Source organism: Lolium rigidum, chromosome 5, assembly GCF_022539505.1.
Source record: "Lolium rigidum isolate FL_2022 chromosome 5, APGP_CSIRO_Lrig_0.1, whole genome shotgun sequence".
Lineage (NCBI taxonomy): Eukaryota > Viridiplantae > Streptophyta > Magnoliopsida > Poales > Poaceae > Lolium > Lolium rigidum.
This window is the reverse complement of record NC_061512.1, coordinates 233,845,048-233,862,989: the sequence shown is the minus strand read 5'-3', so window position 1 is coordinate 233,862,989 and position 17,942 is coordinate 233,845,048. Positions and strand designations below refer to the sequence as shown.

Below are 17,942 nucleotides of genomic sequence, written 5' to 3'. Positions count from 1 at the left end.
CTATGTATATATAGGTAGATTCAGTTCTGTGTGTGCATACTGCATACACTAGAAAACCATTGTATGTCTTTCACTTGAGGTGATGGGGACCTGGCCCTCTACAATACCACAAACACAGGATAGGAGGAAGTAGATGGCATGTGCTTAATTATCTAGCTACAGGACATGCAGTCTGGAGTCTGTTGGAGTTGGACTGATGGCCTTGGCATCCAATGGTTGTCTCCTACTCTGTACCCTCCTGTGCCCAAAAGCTCTAGCATGACCTAGCCAGTGGTCAAAAGCCTTTAAAGGAACAGTTGCTTGCACATCAAGGTTCGAACCTGTGATCATGAATTCCTCCTCTTAATTCATATTCAGGAAACGACCTTATCTGCAAAAATGCATATGGTACGGAGTATATGTATTCAGAAAACAATAAAAAGTCAGTCTATGATGATGATGATGGTGGCGGACCATGACAGTATATCATCTCCTTATTTAAATTCTAGTCTTGCATCACCCACCCGTGTTCCCAGTTGTCACTGTGCCATAGGTATCATGCTAGGTTACCTACCAAGGGTTCGCTGTCAATGCAATTTGAGTTGTCCAACTCCGGTGCCTCTAAGTAAGAAGTATCTCTATTGGCAAGCTCTCATTGACATAATCCGGTGTAGGTGTAAGGGAGTTGACTCTCATGTGGATCAAGAAATATCTAAGTAGTGCTCAGGGCAGGCTGTGAGCATCTTATCTGCTTGGATCTGGTAACTGCTACATTTCTTTTCATTTCAGAAGCTCAAACACTGTGTTTTCCAATATAGAAGCGGAGTAGTTATTGTGCAATCTAGGCATAGGGCTACTGGAATCCATCACTCCATTAGGAATTATACTGAACCCTGGGCGGTTTCAGCTATGTTTCCATTCTTGCTGTATATGTATATGCTAGTCAGTAGTCTTCCATCTAGTCCTCCATCACCCACCCCTGTTGTCAGTGTGCCATATATATCATGCTAGGTTACCTACCATCATCAGGAATTTTACTGAACCTCGATTGTTTCAGCTCTGTTTTCAACCTCTGTACATATGTATCTCCTGACTCCTGGAGTGTTTAGGGAATGAAAGTCTGACGAAGTGGCCCCCAGAAAGCTACATCAGCATAGTTTAGTGCTATTTGGAAGTCTGTTTCACTTCTCTCTGAAAAAAAAATAGAATGACATCATTCCATCTGATTGCGCCACTTGGAGCTATATGGCATTTTGGCAGCAGACAGATGGCCACACCATATTGCATCAAAGAAAAAAAGCAGATTAAATTGTCATGAAAGAGAACCGCAACGATAGTGCTAGAGTACAACAAAACTTTGAACTGATAGTTCAACAGATAAACAACATTTTCATTTCAAGAACAACCTACACCATAAAAGAGCATGTAACAAAAGAAGAAAGATAGAAACCGTGCCTCGAATTAAGGCAAGGTACCTCTGGCACACGGCCAGCCGCTGGCTTATCTAGCAAGGAAGGTGGTGGTTACTAAAGCTTAAAGGGGCCATGGCGAGTTTAGTCGTCGCAGTGGTACTATTAGGAAGATAATATGTCTGGTTGGTGTGGCTCAGTAAAGTGGGCACGTTTGCGCTTGGATCTACCATAGCTGCCTGTCTAATTAACACCAAAATGCTTATGGTGTGGAGTCATGTGGATTTACTGCTCAGTTGATTGCTTCCTATAGCTAGCTTCACGCATGGCTGTACAAAATAAAGAACTAAGAAAAATGGAGTCATGTGGATTTACTCTCTCTCTCACACACACACACACTCTCTCTCTCTCTCTCTCTCTCTAAAAAAGTATATTAGGAAAAATAGTTTACTGAGACGAAATGCAGGTCCAGAACTGGCAACACGTCATCCAGAACTGTGCACAGATGCCACCAGAAGAAGGTGAAAAATGTTGCCACTATTACCATCCACTTACTATTCTTGCTCTTACCTTACCCGCCTTATATTTTTTGTTACATTATTATATCAGGGGATCGGTCGATTATATATAATCTGAGTGGAGACGAGCAGCCGCTGCTGACAGGCCGGATCTATCCATTTTATACTGCTTCTGATGGACAGGGCCGATCATACTCGTACGACTTAGGGATATCAAATCCGATTTAAATCGATGAATAACACAGAGATCGGTTAGTAGTTTCAGAGCTCTGCCGCGGACATTAATTGTTGAAGAATCTTTGTGAAAAAAGAAGTTATCTTGGTGCTCATCCCTCAACATGCCTCTTGATGCAGGCAGCAAGCCAGACCTGACAGCATATGCAGCTCGATCGAGAAGAGACATCGATCGCAGGTGCTCCTGCTAAGGCCGGCATCGTGCATGAACGGGCACTTACTCATATCAACAGTCAAGAGACGATGGCGGATTAAATTAGCACCGCTGTTATTACCACGATCGCAGAGTGTTTATTACCTGCTGCCCCTGCCTAGCTTGGCTTTTTAATCACCACAAGAAACGTAAGAAATTACTGCTATTTGTAGCTATAGAGAGCTAGCCAACGGCTGGAGGAGTTCACTCATTCACTGCAGGAGGATTTCAACGCTTCACATTCCAGCTGCGAGAAGAAATTAAGAGCTATCTACCCCCAAAATCCAAATGAATCTTGCAACTTGCATGTTCACGGGCCCCCATTTGACTTCATCTCACCTGCGTATTTTTATCTCCCGTTCTACCGAACGTGCTGTCACGACGTACGTACTGACGATTATTGTAGTATTACCGCCGGTATATCGGTAATATCATATCATCAACTGGGATCACCGGCGGTGAAAGAAAAATCCAGGACATTCTTTGGGTGAGCAGAGTAGAGGAGTGAAAAACTACTTGGAAAAAGAAGTAGGTTGGTGCAGGAGGAGTTGCGATGCAGTACTATAACAGAACGGCGTCAGCCTGATCTCCTCCTACCTAGGATAGAGATAGAGAAAAGCGCGCTGCGACCTGTTCCTCGAGGCAACTGCACAGTCCGTAACTGCAAGTAACAACCCATGTGACGGCACCAACTTAGCTTTATCTCTCTCTCTCTGATCCTTTTCCTGTTCTTCTAGAGAGAGATGTTTTGGATTGGTGAACTGAAATGTGAGTAGCTGCACAATCAATCAACAGCTTTGGTCTACCTTTTACACTTTGTTCATGTAAACTGTGATTTGGGTATGTATAGCCAATGTGGTTAAAAGAAATACTCATATCAGTGTAGTCTGCATGTTTTTTTGGAGCTTAGATTCCATGGCTGCTGCCTTAAAAATATGGTCTGGCTGACAGCAGGTGGCAATATGCATATGTGTATCAGTGCTGCTATGCTGTGTATGGCTTGTAATAAAGACAGAAGTGAAATGCCTGAGAGCAAACTTTGGAGGATGATGGCCATGTATACAGCTACACATGGCCTGCATATCCCTTCTTTCACAACCGTGAGCTCTGTATTTTTCCTTTTTGGCTCTGTTTTCGGCTGTGACACAACAGTTCACATGTGCGGTTCGGTGAGTACATGTAGGCTGTTACGGTAGAGACAAATTCAGATTGTTGATTTTGGAGAGCACATGTAGGCTGTTACGGTTGAGACAAGTCGAGATTTCTGGAAGAAAAAAGAAGGCAACTTACCCGTGCAGAAAAGTTGCAGAGGGGAAGGAAACTATGTCATGTCCTGATGAACATAGAAGATTCTCGGTGTCTGTTCTCTCAGCAGCATTTGGCCGGACAGCGGCACCGCCAAAAGTACGCTCGCCATCCAAACCCCCCTGAATTGCCAGACAGAGAAGGCATCCAAATTGATTAGTGGTAGTGAGATTGGTGGATCGATCTACCCAAATTAATTAGCGCTTTTGTCTTGTTCTTCAAGCGCAGGCCGCCGGCCGGCCACATTCGCCCTGTGCTGAACGGCGATTAGGACGAGGATTCATGGTAAATTGGCCAAATCACTCGCAGATACGGCATCAGCAAAGAACACAGAGATGAACTGGAGATAATTACAATTCAGAGAGCTATCATAACTACTACCAAGATCACTGAATTTTTCTTACAGCTTTTTTTTGGCCTTTATCAGCCTCCATCCAGTACACTAGCATCCTCCTCAAATTGTACAGCTGCAAATTCTCCTTTACACGATCGAAGCCATGGGAAGAGATAATAGGGACATATAACTAAGAACAGCGACATCTTATTTATATATAGAGAGAATCATAATTTATACCATGGCCATGCGACCAAGGAAGGAGAAGAGAAAAAAGAAAGACAAGAACTGGAAGAATTCTCCAAGAGATTAATCGACCGAACCGATCAGGAGGCCGGCCGGTGGCAGATCGCCGCAGCAGCATCAGGACGCCCGGATCCGCTTCTCCGGCGGCATGGGCATGGCCCGGAACACGGCGGTGAGGTCTCGCGGGACGATGAAGCACGCCCGGGCTGTCGGCGTCGTCGTAAAAGTAGGCCGCGACTTCCGCTTCAGGGCCGGCAGACGAGGCACCGGCGGCTTGCGCGGCGCCGGAGGGCACACCGCGGGCGACCGGAGCCTGGTCTCCTCCGACGTGGGAGTCGCCGGGTCCTTCTGATCCTCCATCGCCGGCTTCGTTATGTCCTCCTCTGCTGCCGAAACTAGCGTGGTCGTCGTCGACGCCGCCTGGGACGGCGCGGCCGAGGCGGCATCAGCGGTGGACGGCGAAGGGGGCGCCAAAGACGCCGTCTTGATCGGCGTCAGCGGCGGTAAGCCCTCGTCGGCGGAAGTGGCCATCGCTGTCGGCCGAATCGGCGGTGAAATTCGCCGCGCAAGTGGGTGGAATTGGAATGGGATCGAATTCTTGTTCTCCGGTGGGTGCAGGAGCTGGGTAAAAAAAGGACGAGAGAGAGAGAGGTTGGGAGCGGTAGCGCGAAGTGTTAAATAGCGGCAGTGAACAGAGGAGAGTGGCAGGGAGGCGAGAGAAATGAAATGCTTTTATGAGGGTTTAATTGCAACTTTGTGGGGTTTAGTTTGCTATGAATTTATATCCTTAACTGCTGACAGCCAGTGATGCTGTTTGCAGGATTTTTTTTTTTTGTTCATCTACCCATTGTATATGGGGCAAAGAAGTTCAATTACAAAGGTGACATAAACATATTAAATAGATAATTTACCTATGAAAGGGATGTAACAAGTACTCTAACGACGAATATAATTTTCTCCATTTCACACGTTTTTTGGGCATGTGCAGCAAGTAGTGAGAAAATTCACACAACGCCCCTTACTCTCTCGTAACCGGATGACAACGTATCCAAGTGTTTTCTTAAATGTTCACTCGAGAGGCGAAAATCCCCACCTAAATTTATTCGATTAAAATTCAAATGTACAAGCAGATCTCTCATTGTCGTGCTCTTATTTCCCCGTTGTTTCTAGTGTGCGGCCCTTTCGCGCATAGCACGTTGTGGCGCAGTGGTGACAACCCATCTAAGGCTAACTTCAAGTGAGAAAACAGTTCTAGATTCCTCTACGTGATCTAGAAAGGAAATGGCCACCTTGCCATTTGATTCCTGGATTCGCGCGGGAAGAAGAGTTTGGCGCCATTGTTCGAATGGCATGTCGATATCGTTTGAGCGCGGTAACTGTCCCATTAGTCGCGTTTGAATTTAGTTGGGCCGTAGCCCACACATTCTGAATGACCGATCCAATGGCGGGGTGAACGATACATCCAAATGTAGCATGACTTAAATTGTGGATCTAGCGTAATGTTGTTGGGTAAGGCTGAAGTGAACGGCACATCCAAATGGAGTGCGAGTTAAATTGTGGATCTAGCGTAGCGTTGTTGGGCTGAAGTGAATGGCACATCCAAATGGAGTGCGAGTTAAATTGTGGATCTAGTATAGCCCAGCTGGGCTGAAGTGAATGGCACATCCAAATGCAGTGCGAATTAAATTGTGGATCTAATTCTCAAAAGAAAATTAAATTGTGGATCTGGCGTAGTGCTGTCGCGACGGAGTGAATGTCATATCCAAATGTAGTGGGAATTAAATTGTGCATTTATCATAGGGCTGCCAGGCTAAATGAATACCATGAGAACATTGCTTTATCATTTTAAAGTTGAAAATTGGTAGCTATCAAAATAGCATGTATGCTGAATATTTGTGTGATGAACTAGAGCGAGGAGGTGGCATGGATGGTTCGGACTCCGGAGGGATTGAGGGGTTAATATTTAATAATTGAATTAGTCATTAACACAGGAGGCGATGCTTTTGGGCATTTTACAAACGGATCTTCTAAATCTAAAGATGTAATTCCCAAGCGTTAATTGAAATCAGTCGATTTACTTCTTTCCATCTCTTAACCACGGGATAACCGTTGACATCCCTAGTGTTGGTGTACTCGTGCAACTATAACGGGAGTCCTATGATTACTCTCTCTAGTTTCTTTCGTACACAGTTCTTCCCCATTTAGTTCTCTCTCCCTTGAGAGTATCACTGCCACCCTTGTCTCTTCTCCCCATCTTCTCTGTCGGCCTCGCCGACCGTAGGGGGTGGAGGAGAGGACAGCGGCCTCCTGTGTATCGTAGTAGGGGCAGTTGTATTGCTAGAGTTTGTAGTTTGCTTGTCTATATGGTGCCTAAGTGTCATGCCATTCGGATTTCCCCTCATGGTACTCTCGCGCGGTGTTGGGTGGCTATGGGAAGCGTTCTCCTGTGGATCTCCGGGGTTGATGAGGTCGAGATTTGGAGGCGAATATTGCGGGATCCTCATCGATCATCCGCGTGTGACGGTAGCTCGAATCTAGCTAGTGCGTTGGTTCTCTCTGCTTCAAGCTGGAGCTTGGAAGCACCGTCTCTCGGTTGCATCCGTGCATGGAGATCTCCTGGATCCTCCGTATCACCTCCATGACAACACGGGGAAGTATGGCTGCTGACTCTAATGTCCGTTACGCCGCCGCCTCGAGCTATCGTGTCGATCCATGTGTTGGTATCATCGATCTCATCTCCCTCCCATCTCCAGGTGATGGCGTCCACGGTGGCGGTGCTAGTGGCGGAAGTGACGAGCTCGCCTACACCGATGGTGGAGAAGGTTGTTTGTGCAAAAAAAAAAAAAGAGGTTAGGGATTGCGTTGTATTTATCTTCTATATGTGATGTCGTCGGTGTAAAATTGTAAGCCCGACGCTCCAAAATTCTGGCATCTTCTGCACTTCATCTACCCGTGGTCAAAAATCAAAAGGAAAATTGCAGTAGTAACGCCGTATGTCGACACCTGGCTGGTGTTAAACTTGATTTGTCGGTAGCTCCTAGAAAAGCGTGGCGGACGAAATCAGCACCGCGAGCACGCTGCGTTCTCCCCCAAACTTTTCGTTCTGTTGAAAAGCTACTACAACGAGTGTACGTAGCTGTAGGTGGCCAGCGAAATGGCACGTAGCATTGGTGCAAGGAGCGGGCCGTCATTAACTCTGTAGAGCGGGCGGGCGGGCGGTACAACCCAAAATGATCGACGTAGTAGGGATGATGAAGCGGCGGAAAGCCTTCGGACGGCTGGCGGAGCAGTGGCTACGTGCAGCCAAGCAACCAGGGCAGCAATTGGAAGGTAGCCAGAAGAGCGGCGGCTAGCGACCAAGGAGGAAATGGACTGGAGCGAACGAGAGCCAGCTTTCTGCGGGCTAGCTCTTGTGGTTCTGCCATTTCTTCGGTCTTCAGAGCGGCCGCGCGCGCCCACCGCCACCTTCCCCGGTCGGTCTGGCCGTGCATGCCATGCACACGCGGTCACGATCGACGGAGGTGGGTTTTCGCGTGGATGCGTGGGATGGAGGCAGGGTGGTTCCCCTCGGCCTCGTGGGTTTGGTTTCTAGAGTACTACCTGGCTATAGCTTGCCGCGGAAGGCAGATCAGCAGGTGGGTGGCGCATCTAGCTACCTCTGTTTTTTACTGATGGCATCTCAAACAGGCCGACGTGTTTTGGACGTCTAAATTGTCTGCGGCCGTTCGTTTGCATCGTCGGCGGACGCTGAAATGGTCGTGCGTCCGTTTGCGTCGGGGTGGCTCCAGCGGATCGACGCATTTTCGACGCGAGCGAGTTTAGTTTCAGAAAATTCAGAAAAGGGCAATTTAGCTCTAATTTGCACGAAATAGAAGCCTCAAATTACGTCAAATTGAGGTCCAAAATAAGTTCATCACAGTTTACACATGGTATACAACGCAAAGTCGAGTTCAAAAGGGCCACAACAAGGCATGGACAACATAAAAAGTCCAAAAGGAGGCCAAGGTGCTGGGCGCATGGCGCGGGTGATCAGGCATCTCTCGCGCGGATTTCGGCGCGCCTCTTCATGAACCAGGCCCTGGTATCATCGTCGATGCTGCTCAAGTCGGCTAGCATGATCCTTGTGTCCTCTACACGGGTCTTGGCCTCGGCGTCCATCCTCCTAGCCTCGGCGTCACACAATTTGGCCTCGGCGTCTGCCTCAATGACCTCTTTCATGAGGTTCAGCAACATGGCAGCTGCGGCCTCTTTTTCCAGACACCTCTTCTCGTCCCTAGCAGCCAAGGCGGCTTGATTCTCGGCCATCATCTTCTCCAGGCTCTGGGTGAACGCAATGGCTTGTGCCTCCCGGGCTAGATCGGCCTTGGTAGCCTTATGGCCGCGGGGACGAGGTGGAAGGGCTTGACGGCCATGATCGTCGTCTTCGCCGTCGAGGTTGACCATTGTCCCATTCTTCACAGCTTCATCATAGGCCGCAAATCTTGTCATCCACTTTGATGCGTCCTTGAGCCTCTCCCAGCAATGTACCATATGGTAGCCCTTCTTATGCACTGCCTCGAACCTCTCCAAGGCCCGGGATACACTGCAATCACGCGAAAGCCGCTAATGATGTACATAGAATGATGTACGTAGAATAGGATGATCGTGGTTGTCTCTTGTTTACCACTGATATGACGCTAGCGCCGCTTACGGGGTGGCTCTTAGCATGTTCGATGACCGAGCAGAACTTGCTTGTCTCTTGTTTGATGTAGTTCTATATTTTTCCGAGGGACTCTTCCGTGCGAGGGCTTGGGATGTAGTAGGGTGGCTGCATCTTCGTCTGGTTGTACTCCTGCATGACCTTAGCCCAGTACACCTTGCCCTTTTGTTGGGCGCCATTGATGCAGTCATGGCTTGTTGTCAGCCACGCGTCGCACAAACACTTGTCCTCATCGTCGATGAATCCTTGTGTCCTGCGGCTCTCCCCCTTCTTCTTCGTAGCATTGTCCGTGGTGGGGACAGGATGTGTTGGCGCGTCCTCAAAGCCGTCGAGGCACACGGGTGGTGGCTGCGTGGGCTGGGTGGCGAACAGCCGTGTGCGCTCGATGTCCTCCGCATCTTGCGTCGGTGCCCACTCATCTTGCGGGCCTGTCCCGGCCCCGTCATCGCCAACGAAGCCGCCGCCGAAGATCATGGCCTGGATGTCTGTCTCATTTCGGTCCGTCCAATAGGCCTAAGAATGACCGGACGTTAGACGCATGATACATGGCAGTCGCACACATTGAGAGAGCTCACATACCAGGTCGTCCATCGTCGGGGCAGTCGCTGCCATTTCGTCAAACATGATGCGGGGCTCCGGCATTATCTCCTCCAGCAGCTGCCGCGTCTTGTGTGTGGCGCCCGAACAGGTGTTACCGCTTCTAGGCGTTCGGTTGAGGTCAGGAACCGGCGCCCCGTTGAACTGCACCGGCGCCACGCTGGAGGCGAACCGCGACGACAGGTGGACCTTGTAAGACAAAGACCTTAATAAGTGAACAAAGACGTGGAAAATTTCCACTTGAGGCTGTCCAAAAAAAAAGGTCACTGCAAAATCACATTTCTCATTACCCGTTAATTTACACTGAAATAATAATAAACCTAACATCTATGTGTGACTCAGGACCAACCATTGCAAATTCCTCACATGAGAGAATTAATGGGATGCTTTTCTATCCAATCAACTGAGCGTGACTGGTGTGGGTGGGCACCATCTATGGATTACCTTTTGAGTTTCTCTTTTCTTCCTTTTGGTGCTACGCTGCTAGCCGCTGCTCGTACGTAGTACGCTGAGAAATTTCATGGACGGGATTGGCAATGGGATTAGTGGGTGGGATAAGATTGATCTTGGCCTCTAGCCTCTAGGGTTCTGTGAAAAAAGAGAGGATGTAAAGATTCGGATTACAACCGCAAAACATGCCTACGAAAAATAAAGCCAAGCCTATATCTCGTTTCAAATTAAAGGACATTATTATGGCGAAGCATATATGAGGAGTATCCCAGTCGAATGCCAACAACAGCGGGAATGGGAAGAATGTCCTCGATCGTGCCCATATCTCACGTACACGTAGTACACTCCATTCCCATTCCCAGCAAATCAAGAAATCATATCCGGCCAGACGCCACCGAAAAATCACTAGCCGACGGTGGAAATGAGGGAAGCCTTCAATTATCGGATAATTACGGATAGCGTGCCACTGGCTGGCTTGCAGTGGAAGGGAAGCACCAAATCTGGTAGCTCGATCCCGCGCCCGAAGTTCAAAGCTGGCCCCACCACGCCACATGGGCGATGTTGGGTTGGAAGGGTCGTGAATCATTTTTTGTTATTCACAGTCTTGGATTGCTAGTGTACGCACGACCATTTTGCATCACGTCCTGTAGCTTCGAACATCGATGGGACGGAATTTCCAGAACAATTAACAAGCGCCAGCAAACGGATCGGAAAACTAAACCGAAAACATTTGTTATTCCTAATCTTGGATTGCTGCCACAACTGTAGATCACGTCCTGTAGCATGCAGACTATAGTGACGGGACGGGATTTTTTCTAAACAACTACTTGCCTCCAACAAAAGGAATATGTACTGCAAATGTTCAGTATTACTAGTTTCTTTGTAAATTTCGGCAAAAATCGTACCTTTATAACTCCTGGAAATCGAAAAACTAGCAACCTATACATGTAGAAAAAGGCAAGGCAAAAATTGTCTTTGTGATTTTTTGCTAATTTTTCTTATCATTATACTTTAAACAATAAAATAAAAGTTACCTAGATGTCGTGAAAAATCATCTTGTAATTTTCAAAGAAATTATGAATGGTGGTCATATCTTGATTATATTGTACACAATTTGTATGGCCCTTTTTATTCTCCTCAAGGAAAATTACATGTATTTTTTTAGATTTAACAATGTTTTTTTTTTTGCAAATGAAAGAAAGCAAGATTAGGTATAAAACTAAGTTTTGGCTACAACCTTCTTCACTTTTTCTAAGGCCATTTTCTAGGGAACTCATTTCCTCCCATCTAATCGAATGGCAGAGCGCATACCTTTAACCCTAAACAATGATTTTTTTGATGGACGGAAATATCGCGCGACCATGAGGATTTCGTTAGTTCGGCGCGACGGAATCTGGAAACTAGTAGAAAAGGCCCATAGCCGCAAGTGTACCGCCAGCGTACCTCATATTTGGTACGCCGACGATGCCATTATACCGCGAGCGTACCTAGAATTTGGTACACAGGGGATAAGCCTCGCCCAGGTACACAGCCGTGTCCCCCTTACCGTCGCCGTACCTAGAATATGGTACGTCGGGGATAAGCCTCGCCTATGTACACATCCGAGCCCCCCTTATTATCGGTGTACCAATATACTCGTACGCTACCGGTATATTGTTATCACTAGCGTACCAGTATGCGGGTACGGCGATAGTAGTTGCTCGTTTGTGTCTGACCGTGATCCCCTCGTGTGAAACAACCGACATTTGAAAAAAACACAACATACACACCCACCTACCCCTACATGCGTAGCACACCACCTACACACAACATACGCACCCACACCCTCCTCCCGACCCACCAGCACCCACCCTCTGTGACGTCTTCCTTGATGCGCTTGACTGCGCCTACAACAGCCGGGAGAGGAGGAACGTGAGGTTGAGGGATGCTAGGAGGAGCGGCACGACGCGGCCAGGTGGAGTAGATGGTGGAGCGGCTTGGCTGAGCAGCTCGGCTAGGAGGAGCGGCATGACACGGTGATGAGTAACGGCGCGGCCAGGCGGTGCGGCTTGGCGGAGCAAGACGGCGAGGAGCAACAGTACAACCAGGAGGATTCTATGGACCCGATTGCGATTTTTTAGTTTTTAGGGTCCTAACTTAAAAGTGTCCATGGATGTTAAATGATAATTAAAGAGGGACGGGGACATATTCGGTGGTGGGAGACCGTGACTTTTTTCTGTCTTCCAAACAGACTATCCCGACGTACTGCATTTTGCGCCAACATTACCTAAACTACCACCGGTGTACCAAACTTGTGCACCAACGATAGCCAGTTATCATCAGCGTGGTAGTGTCGACGCACCCTAGTCCGCAGTGGTAAGTGGATTTGGTCCGCTGGCGGTATGCCGTTTCCTAGTAGTGGGATCGTCCATTTGATATGAGCGACCGGACTTTTTCTGAAAAAACTACTCTAATAAAAATAGAAACTGCTAGGGCCCACATGAAAAAAAAACCTGGAAAAAACCTCCGCGCGTTCGGCCAGCATATTTTTCTTTGTAACAATCGTCAATTTCCTTTGCAACCGAGGTGATTATTCATTTGTCATAGGCGAAATGGTATAACTACAAGTGAAATTGTCAACAGAAATCTACAACGATGAAGTTTGCATGCCATGTATGCATATGTTATATGTATACACCGTCCAGTAAAACTGTGATGCATCATTCATGCGGTATGTCAAGGTGTATGCACATCTCTGTAGACTCCAACAGCCAACATGATGGATTGTACCCAAATGAAAAGAAAATCGGGATGGAAGGCGGAATATCGATGGTGTCTTGGAAGCATGCATGCATTCTCTCGAGACACCTCATGCGGCAATCATGTGGGCCATGTGGCCAGGGGGTACATGCGTGATCCCATGCACATGCGAGTGCGTGCATGGATGCTAATTTTCCTCGATGGAAGGATCCGATGGGGATAAGCGATTTAACTAAGCGCCAAGTCTAACATGGCGCAGTGTACGTACGTACGTGAACATGTATGCGAGCCGTATAGAATAAGCTTTGTGGCGGCGGTGGAACACTGGCATGTAGCGACTGCTTCTTCCTTCGTGTCGTGCGGAGGACTGCGCAGATCGTGGCCATGATCAGTGATCACCACTTCACCTGCATGCATGTTAATTTGCAGTAGAGGTGAAAAACATTCTCGTGATTAACCGCAGTACCGCACAACATGGCCCGCTTATGCCCAAACTGCCCTCTGTTGGCAAAGTCAGCTTCGCTAACACACACTCTGTCGGTAAAGGATCTGCTGACAGCTGCAGCAGATCGTCAATGACACATTTTTTCCAAGAGATGGGGCACTTTTCCCGACCCTTGTTCTTTGTCTGGACATTTCTCGGTATCCAGAGACCAGAGCGCATTACTAGCACGGGACGAAGGCAGACAAACAACTTATGGAACAGTGATTAGCTACAAGGCAGCTCTTTCCTTCACACACTACCATACCGTTCTAAAATAGGCGTCGCAGTTTTGTTTAGACGCTGATGTATCTATATACATTTTGTTTGTAGATCCATCCTTATTTAGATAAAGTTGTGATCCTTATTTTGAAGTGGAGGGAGTATAGTATATATTGATATTTACACTACCTGCACGTAAATAATAATGGTACACTTTTCAAGCATAATTCTACCGCTGAAGCATAGATACCATGCAATCACTTTATCTTACATGCATGGAAGCTGTATATAGATAAAAAAAAATTATGACGGAGTACCAGTAGTCGTCGAAAAATAGTTTCACGTTGAATATCTATATTTTTCGATACTGGGCTCTTTATTTTTTTAAAGTTTAAGCATTACACTCGGCATCTGCATAACTAGACGCACACAGCCGCTCCGAATCCACAAAAGGCAACCATAAACTGCAAACCTTGAAAAACACAAAAGATAAACTAAACACGTTAATGGCAAAGGGGGGGGGGGGATCAGCTGATCACGCTGCCATCCATGTAGGGAAAATATCTCTCGCCATATCCTCCAACCGTGTAGATACCTTCGTAAACAAGTCTCGATGCTCCACACGTTGTAGAGGTAACCATAAACGGAGTGCAACTTTGTGTCGCCCCGTTGAAGCATTGCCCAGACGCATTTTTGGTCTCCGCGGACGCAAACCGCCCCGTTGAAGATGCCCTCACACTTATATATCATAGGTAGGAGTAGCTAGCTACTTGGAAAAAGGCCTGCATAATTGACCACATGTATGTATGGTCTACCCATGTCATGTCAGGCCATGATATGAATTCAAAAGGACCCCTACATGATTGACCATTGACTGATACTACTATATTTGCTGGTTGGTATTTGGGAAAGCAAGGTCAGGTCTCGTAGTTAATCTGCACGTGTGCTGCATTTCTTTATGCGGCATATATATACATTAGCTAGAACTAAATTTCATTAGACTCCTAGAAAATTAGCCTGACAGGGTGACTTGCTCACGGTGCTAGAAGACCTTACATAATTCAGCTATCTACTCCCTCCATACCGTTTCAAATGGGCATTAGAAATTTTGGAAAAAACTTTAACTATTAATTTGATCAATAAAATATAAGATATATATCACAAAAATTATACTATTAAAATATATTTTTAAATATGAATTCAATGGTATAATTTTTTAGGCCTGCATTAGTGGTTCGCCCGAAACCGAACTCATGTAACTCAGAGGGGTATTGGGGAATCTCAGCCATCATACCCTTTACAACGAAGAGGTACCCGCAAATCTCAGCTATCTTTGTATTTTAATTGTTGGTGAGTTCTAGAGAAGACGAACCACTGAACTAGAATCTATAACTTGCATGTTATGTACTTATCTCATATTTTGTTAATCAAATAGTAGCTAGGATCTAGATACCGCCACTGCCTACTGATACAGCCCGTGATCCCACAAATGATCGATCATACATGGTACGGTACATGCTGTCGACGAGCAATCGATCCAACGTGTGCGCGCGTAGGCACGGAGCGAAATTATTGGCCTCAGCAGGCCGATGCGTGTGCGCCTGTCCCGCCGGCAGTCGATCGGCTGTCCTTGCCGGCCGGCAGTCAGAGGACGTCGTCTTCGACGATGGATCCATGCATCGGAGACGGAGATGACCATCTGGAGGCTGGGGAAAAAGGCATCGTTTGCAGCCATCGCCCTTGCCCCATGCATCTGCTACCTGAATGTATGCAGGCCGCTGCGTGTTCTCGACGTACGCACAGTGGCCATGCTCTGCTGCAGGGAGGGATCGAGAGGGACATGAGATCGGCCGGGCATGTGCTGCGAAATTCTACCTGTGCTGTGACACGCCCGTCTGCAGCCTGGCCGTGGCGCTGCAACTCTGCTGCTGCAAGGCTAGGAAAGCATTCATGCATGCTGCTGTTCCTTTCGCTTGTCTATCGGCGTTCGGCAGCACGTCGTTCGCTTCTCTTTCCTTCTTCCCATTGCGGCGATCATCGGTTGGCATCGAATTGCCGACCCCTCTGTTTGATTTCTCGGTCAGTTCCTTCTCGCTTGTCTGAAGTACGGAAGGATCAAAAAAATTCATTCCGGCACTCAACGGTTCGTATCAGTCACTCCTTCCGTTTTGCTTGCTCAGGTGCCGCGGTCAGTTGTTGGTGATCAGCTGCTGCGCGGCTGCGGTATGTACGGCTACAGCTGGGCATGGGCAGCCCGGCCCGGACGGCCCGAGTGCCCGACCCGACCCAGCCTGAAATCCTGGGTCGGGCCAGGCCGGGCTTGCATGTTAGGCTAGGTTCAGGCCTGAATTTAGAGCCCAAGCGTCAGGCGAGCCCGGCTCGAAAAAACAAGATTTTAGCCTAGTTCGGCCCGGGCTGGCTTTTGTCAGTTCAGGTCGGTGTCGGGTCTGCTTTGCAAGCCTGAATGTCGGGCCGAGCCGGGCTTGAGCCTGGGAAATTAGGTTCGGGCTTTTTCGGGTCTAGCGTGAAACCTGTCCCGGCCACATGAATTTATTAATTTCAAAATCAAATGTATGTAACACATCTCTCCTTTTCGTTGATAGCAGCTCCTATTTTTTCTCGTTGTTCTCGATGTGCGACCCTTTCACCCCTTCCACACATGGCACATTGTGGCGTGATGATGACGACCCTGTCCAAGGCTAAGTTCAAGGGAGCAATGATTTCTAGATTCCTCAATGTGGTCTAGAAAGGAAATGACCACCTTGGTGTTTAATTCTTGGATTCGTGTGGGGAGAAGAGTTTGGCGCCATTTTTGAAGGGCTTGTCGATGTCGTTTGAGCGGTAACCAGCCTGTTAGCCGCGTTTGAATTTAGCTGGGCCGCAACCCGCATTCTGAATGACCGGTCCACTAGCGGGGTGAACGTCATATCCAAATGTAGTGTGAATTAAATTGTGGATCTAGCATAGCGTTGTCGAACTCAATTAAATGGCACATCAGTGTGAATTAAATTGTGAATCTAGCGTAGCGTTGTCAGGCTGAATTAAACAACACATCCGAATGTAGTGCGAATTAAATTGTGGATCTAGGGTAGCGTTGTCAGGCCGAAGTGAACGACACATCCAAATATAGTGAGAATCAAATTGGCATCTAGCATAGCGCAGCCGGGCTGAAGTGAGCTACATATTCAAATTTAGTGTGAAATCAATTGTGCATCTAGCATTGCGCTGCCCGCCTACATGAATAACACGAGAACATTGCCTTCTCTTTTGAAAGCTGAAAATTGGTAACTCTCAAAATGGCATGTATGATGAACATTGGTGTGATGAGAACTAGAGCGAGTATGTGGCATGGATGGCCCGTTGGATCGAGAGGTTAATAATTGAATTGGTCATAACTAATAGCAGCTAGTAATTTAGTGTATTAGCCACGATTAAATTCACCTAAATAGGAGTCGATGCTTTCGGGCATTTTACTAGTGGATCTTCTAAATCTCAAGATTAAAGTCCCGAGCGCAATTGAAATCAATTAATTTACTTCCTTCCATCTACCGACCATGGGATACCCGTTTCTTCCCCCTTTCCCTTGAGAGTCTCTGTTAGCCTTGGTTCTTCTCCACTCTCCCTTGAGAGTCTTTGGCACTCTTGCTCATATCCCCCTCTTCTTCAGTGGTCTCACCGGCCGTAGGGGTGGAGGAGAGGAGGGCAGCCTGCTGTATATAGTATTAGGGTTAGTTATAGGGCCAGGGTTTGTAGTTTGATTCCCTAAATGGCGCTTAGCATCATGCCATGGGGATTTTTCCTCCTAGCACTCTCGCGCAGTGTTGCGTTGCATTCTCCGACGGATCTCCAAGTGAGGTCGATATCTGGAGACGAATATTGCGGGATCCCCCTCAATAAGCCGCGTCGGTGGTCTCCGATTGTGCGTTGGAGTTGAGAAGCCTTTTTTTGTAGGTTGCATCCATGTACATCTCCAGGATCCTCGATATCATCTCTGCACTGGCGCGAGGAAGTCTGCTTGGTGGCTCTAACGACCTTTTGGCGGCCGCCCCGAGCACTGGTGTCGGCCCCGTGCTGGTACCGTCTATCTCATCTCCCTCCCCGTGATGGTACCGTCGATCTCATCTCCATCCCCGTGATGCCCCCGTGCCTTTTGCATGCGGCGGTCCATGTGTGGCCGTCTCCAATGGTGCCGTCCATGGCGGTGGTGATGGTGACCGAAGTTTCAAGGTCATCTACATCGAAGGTGGAGAAGGTTATTTTTTGCAAAAAAAAGTTAGGGATTGTGTGGTATTTTTCTACTATTTGGAGACCCTCGGTGTAAAACTGTAAGCCCCCCGATCCAAAGTACGGCATCTTCTGCGCCTCTACCACTGGTCGAAATGAAAAGGAAAAACACGGGTAACTAGCATTAGTAGCACAGAAAATATCAAGTAGTAAGGCTGGACGATGCCGTATGCCAACACCTGGCTGGTGTTAAACTTGATTGTCCGTAGCTCCTAGCTAGAAACCAGTCGCGGACAAAATCAGCACCGCGAG

At 47.7% G+C, this 17,942-nt stretch overlaps 1 protein-coding gene across 1 annotated transcript; it reads right to left on the bottom strand.

Annotated features, from left to right (window-relative positions):
• Positions 1–4,089: 4,089 nt before the first annotated feature.
• Positions 4,090–4,848, bottom strand: LOC124658134 (cyclin-dependent protein kinase inhibitor SMR6). Its single transcript, XM_047196558.1, has one exon. The coding sequence runs from the start codon at positions 4,747–4,749 to the stop codon at positions 4,336–4,338; it is 414 nt and encodes a 137-aa protein (XP_047052514.1). The 5' UTR covers positions 4,750–4,848; the 3' UTR covers positions 4,090–4,335.
• Positions 4,849–17,942: the final 13,094 nt, after the last annotated feature.

Bases quoted from the DNA above. Each gene is read 5' to 3' on its own strand.
- LOC124658134 (XM_047196558.1), bottom strand. From the start codon at position 4,749: ATGGCCACTTCCGCCGACGAGGGCTTACCGCCGCTGACGCCGATCAAG.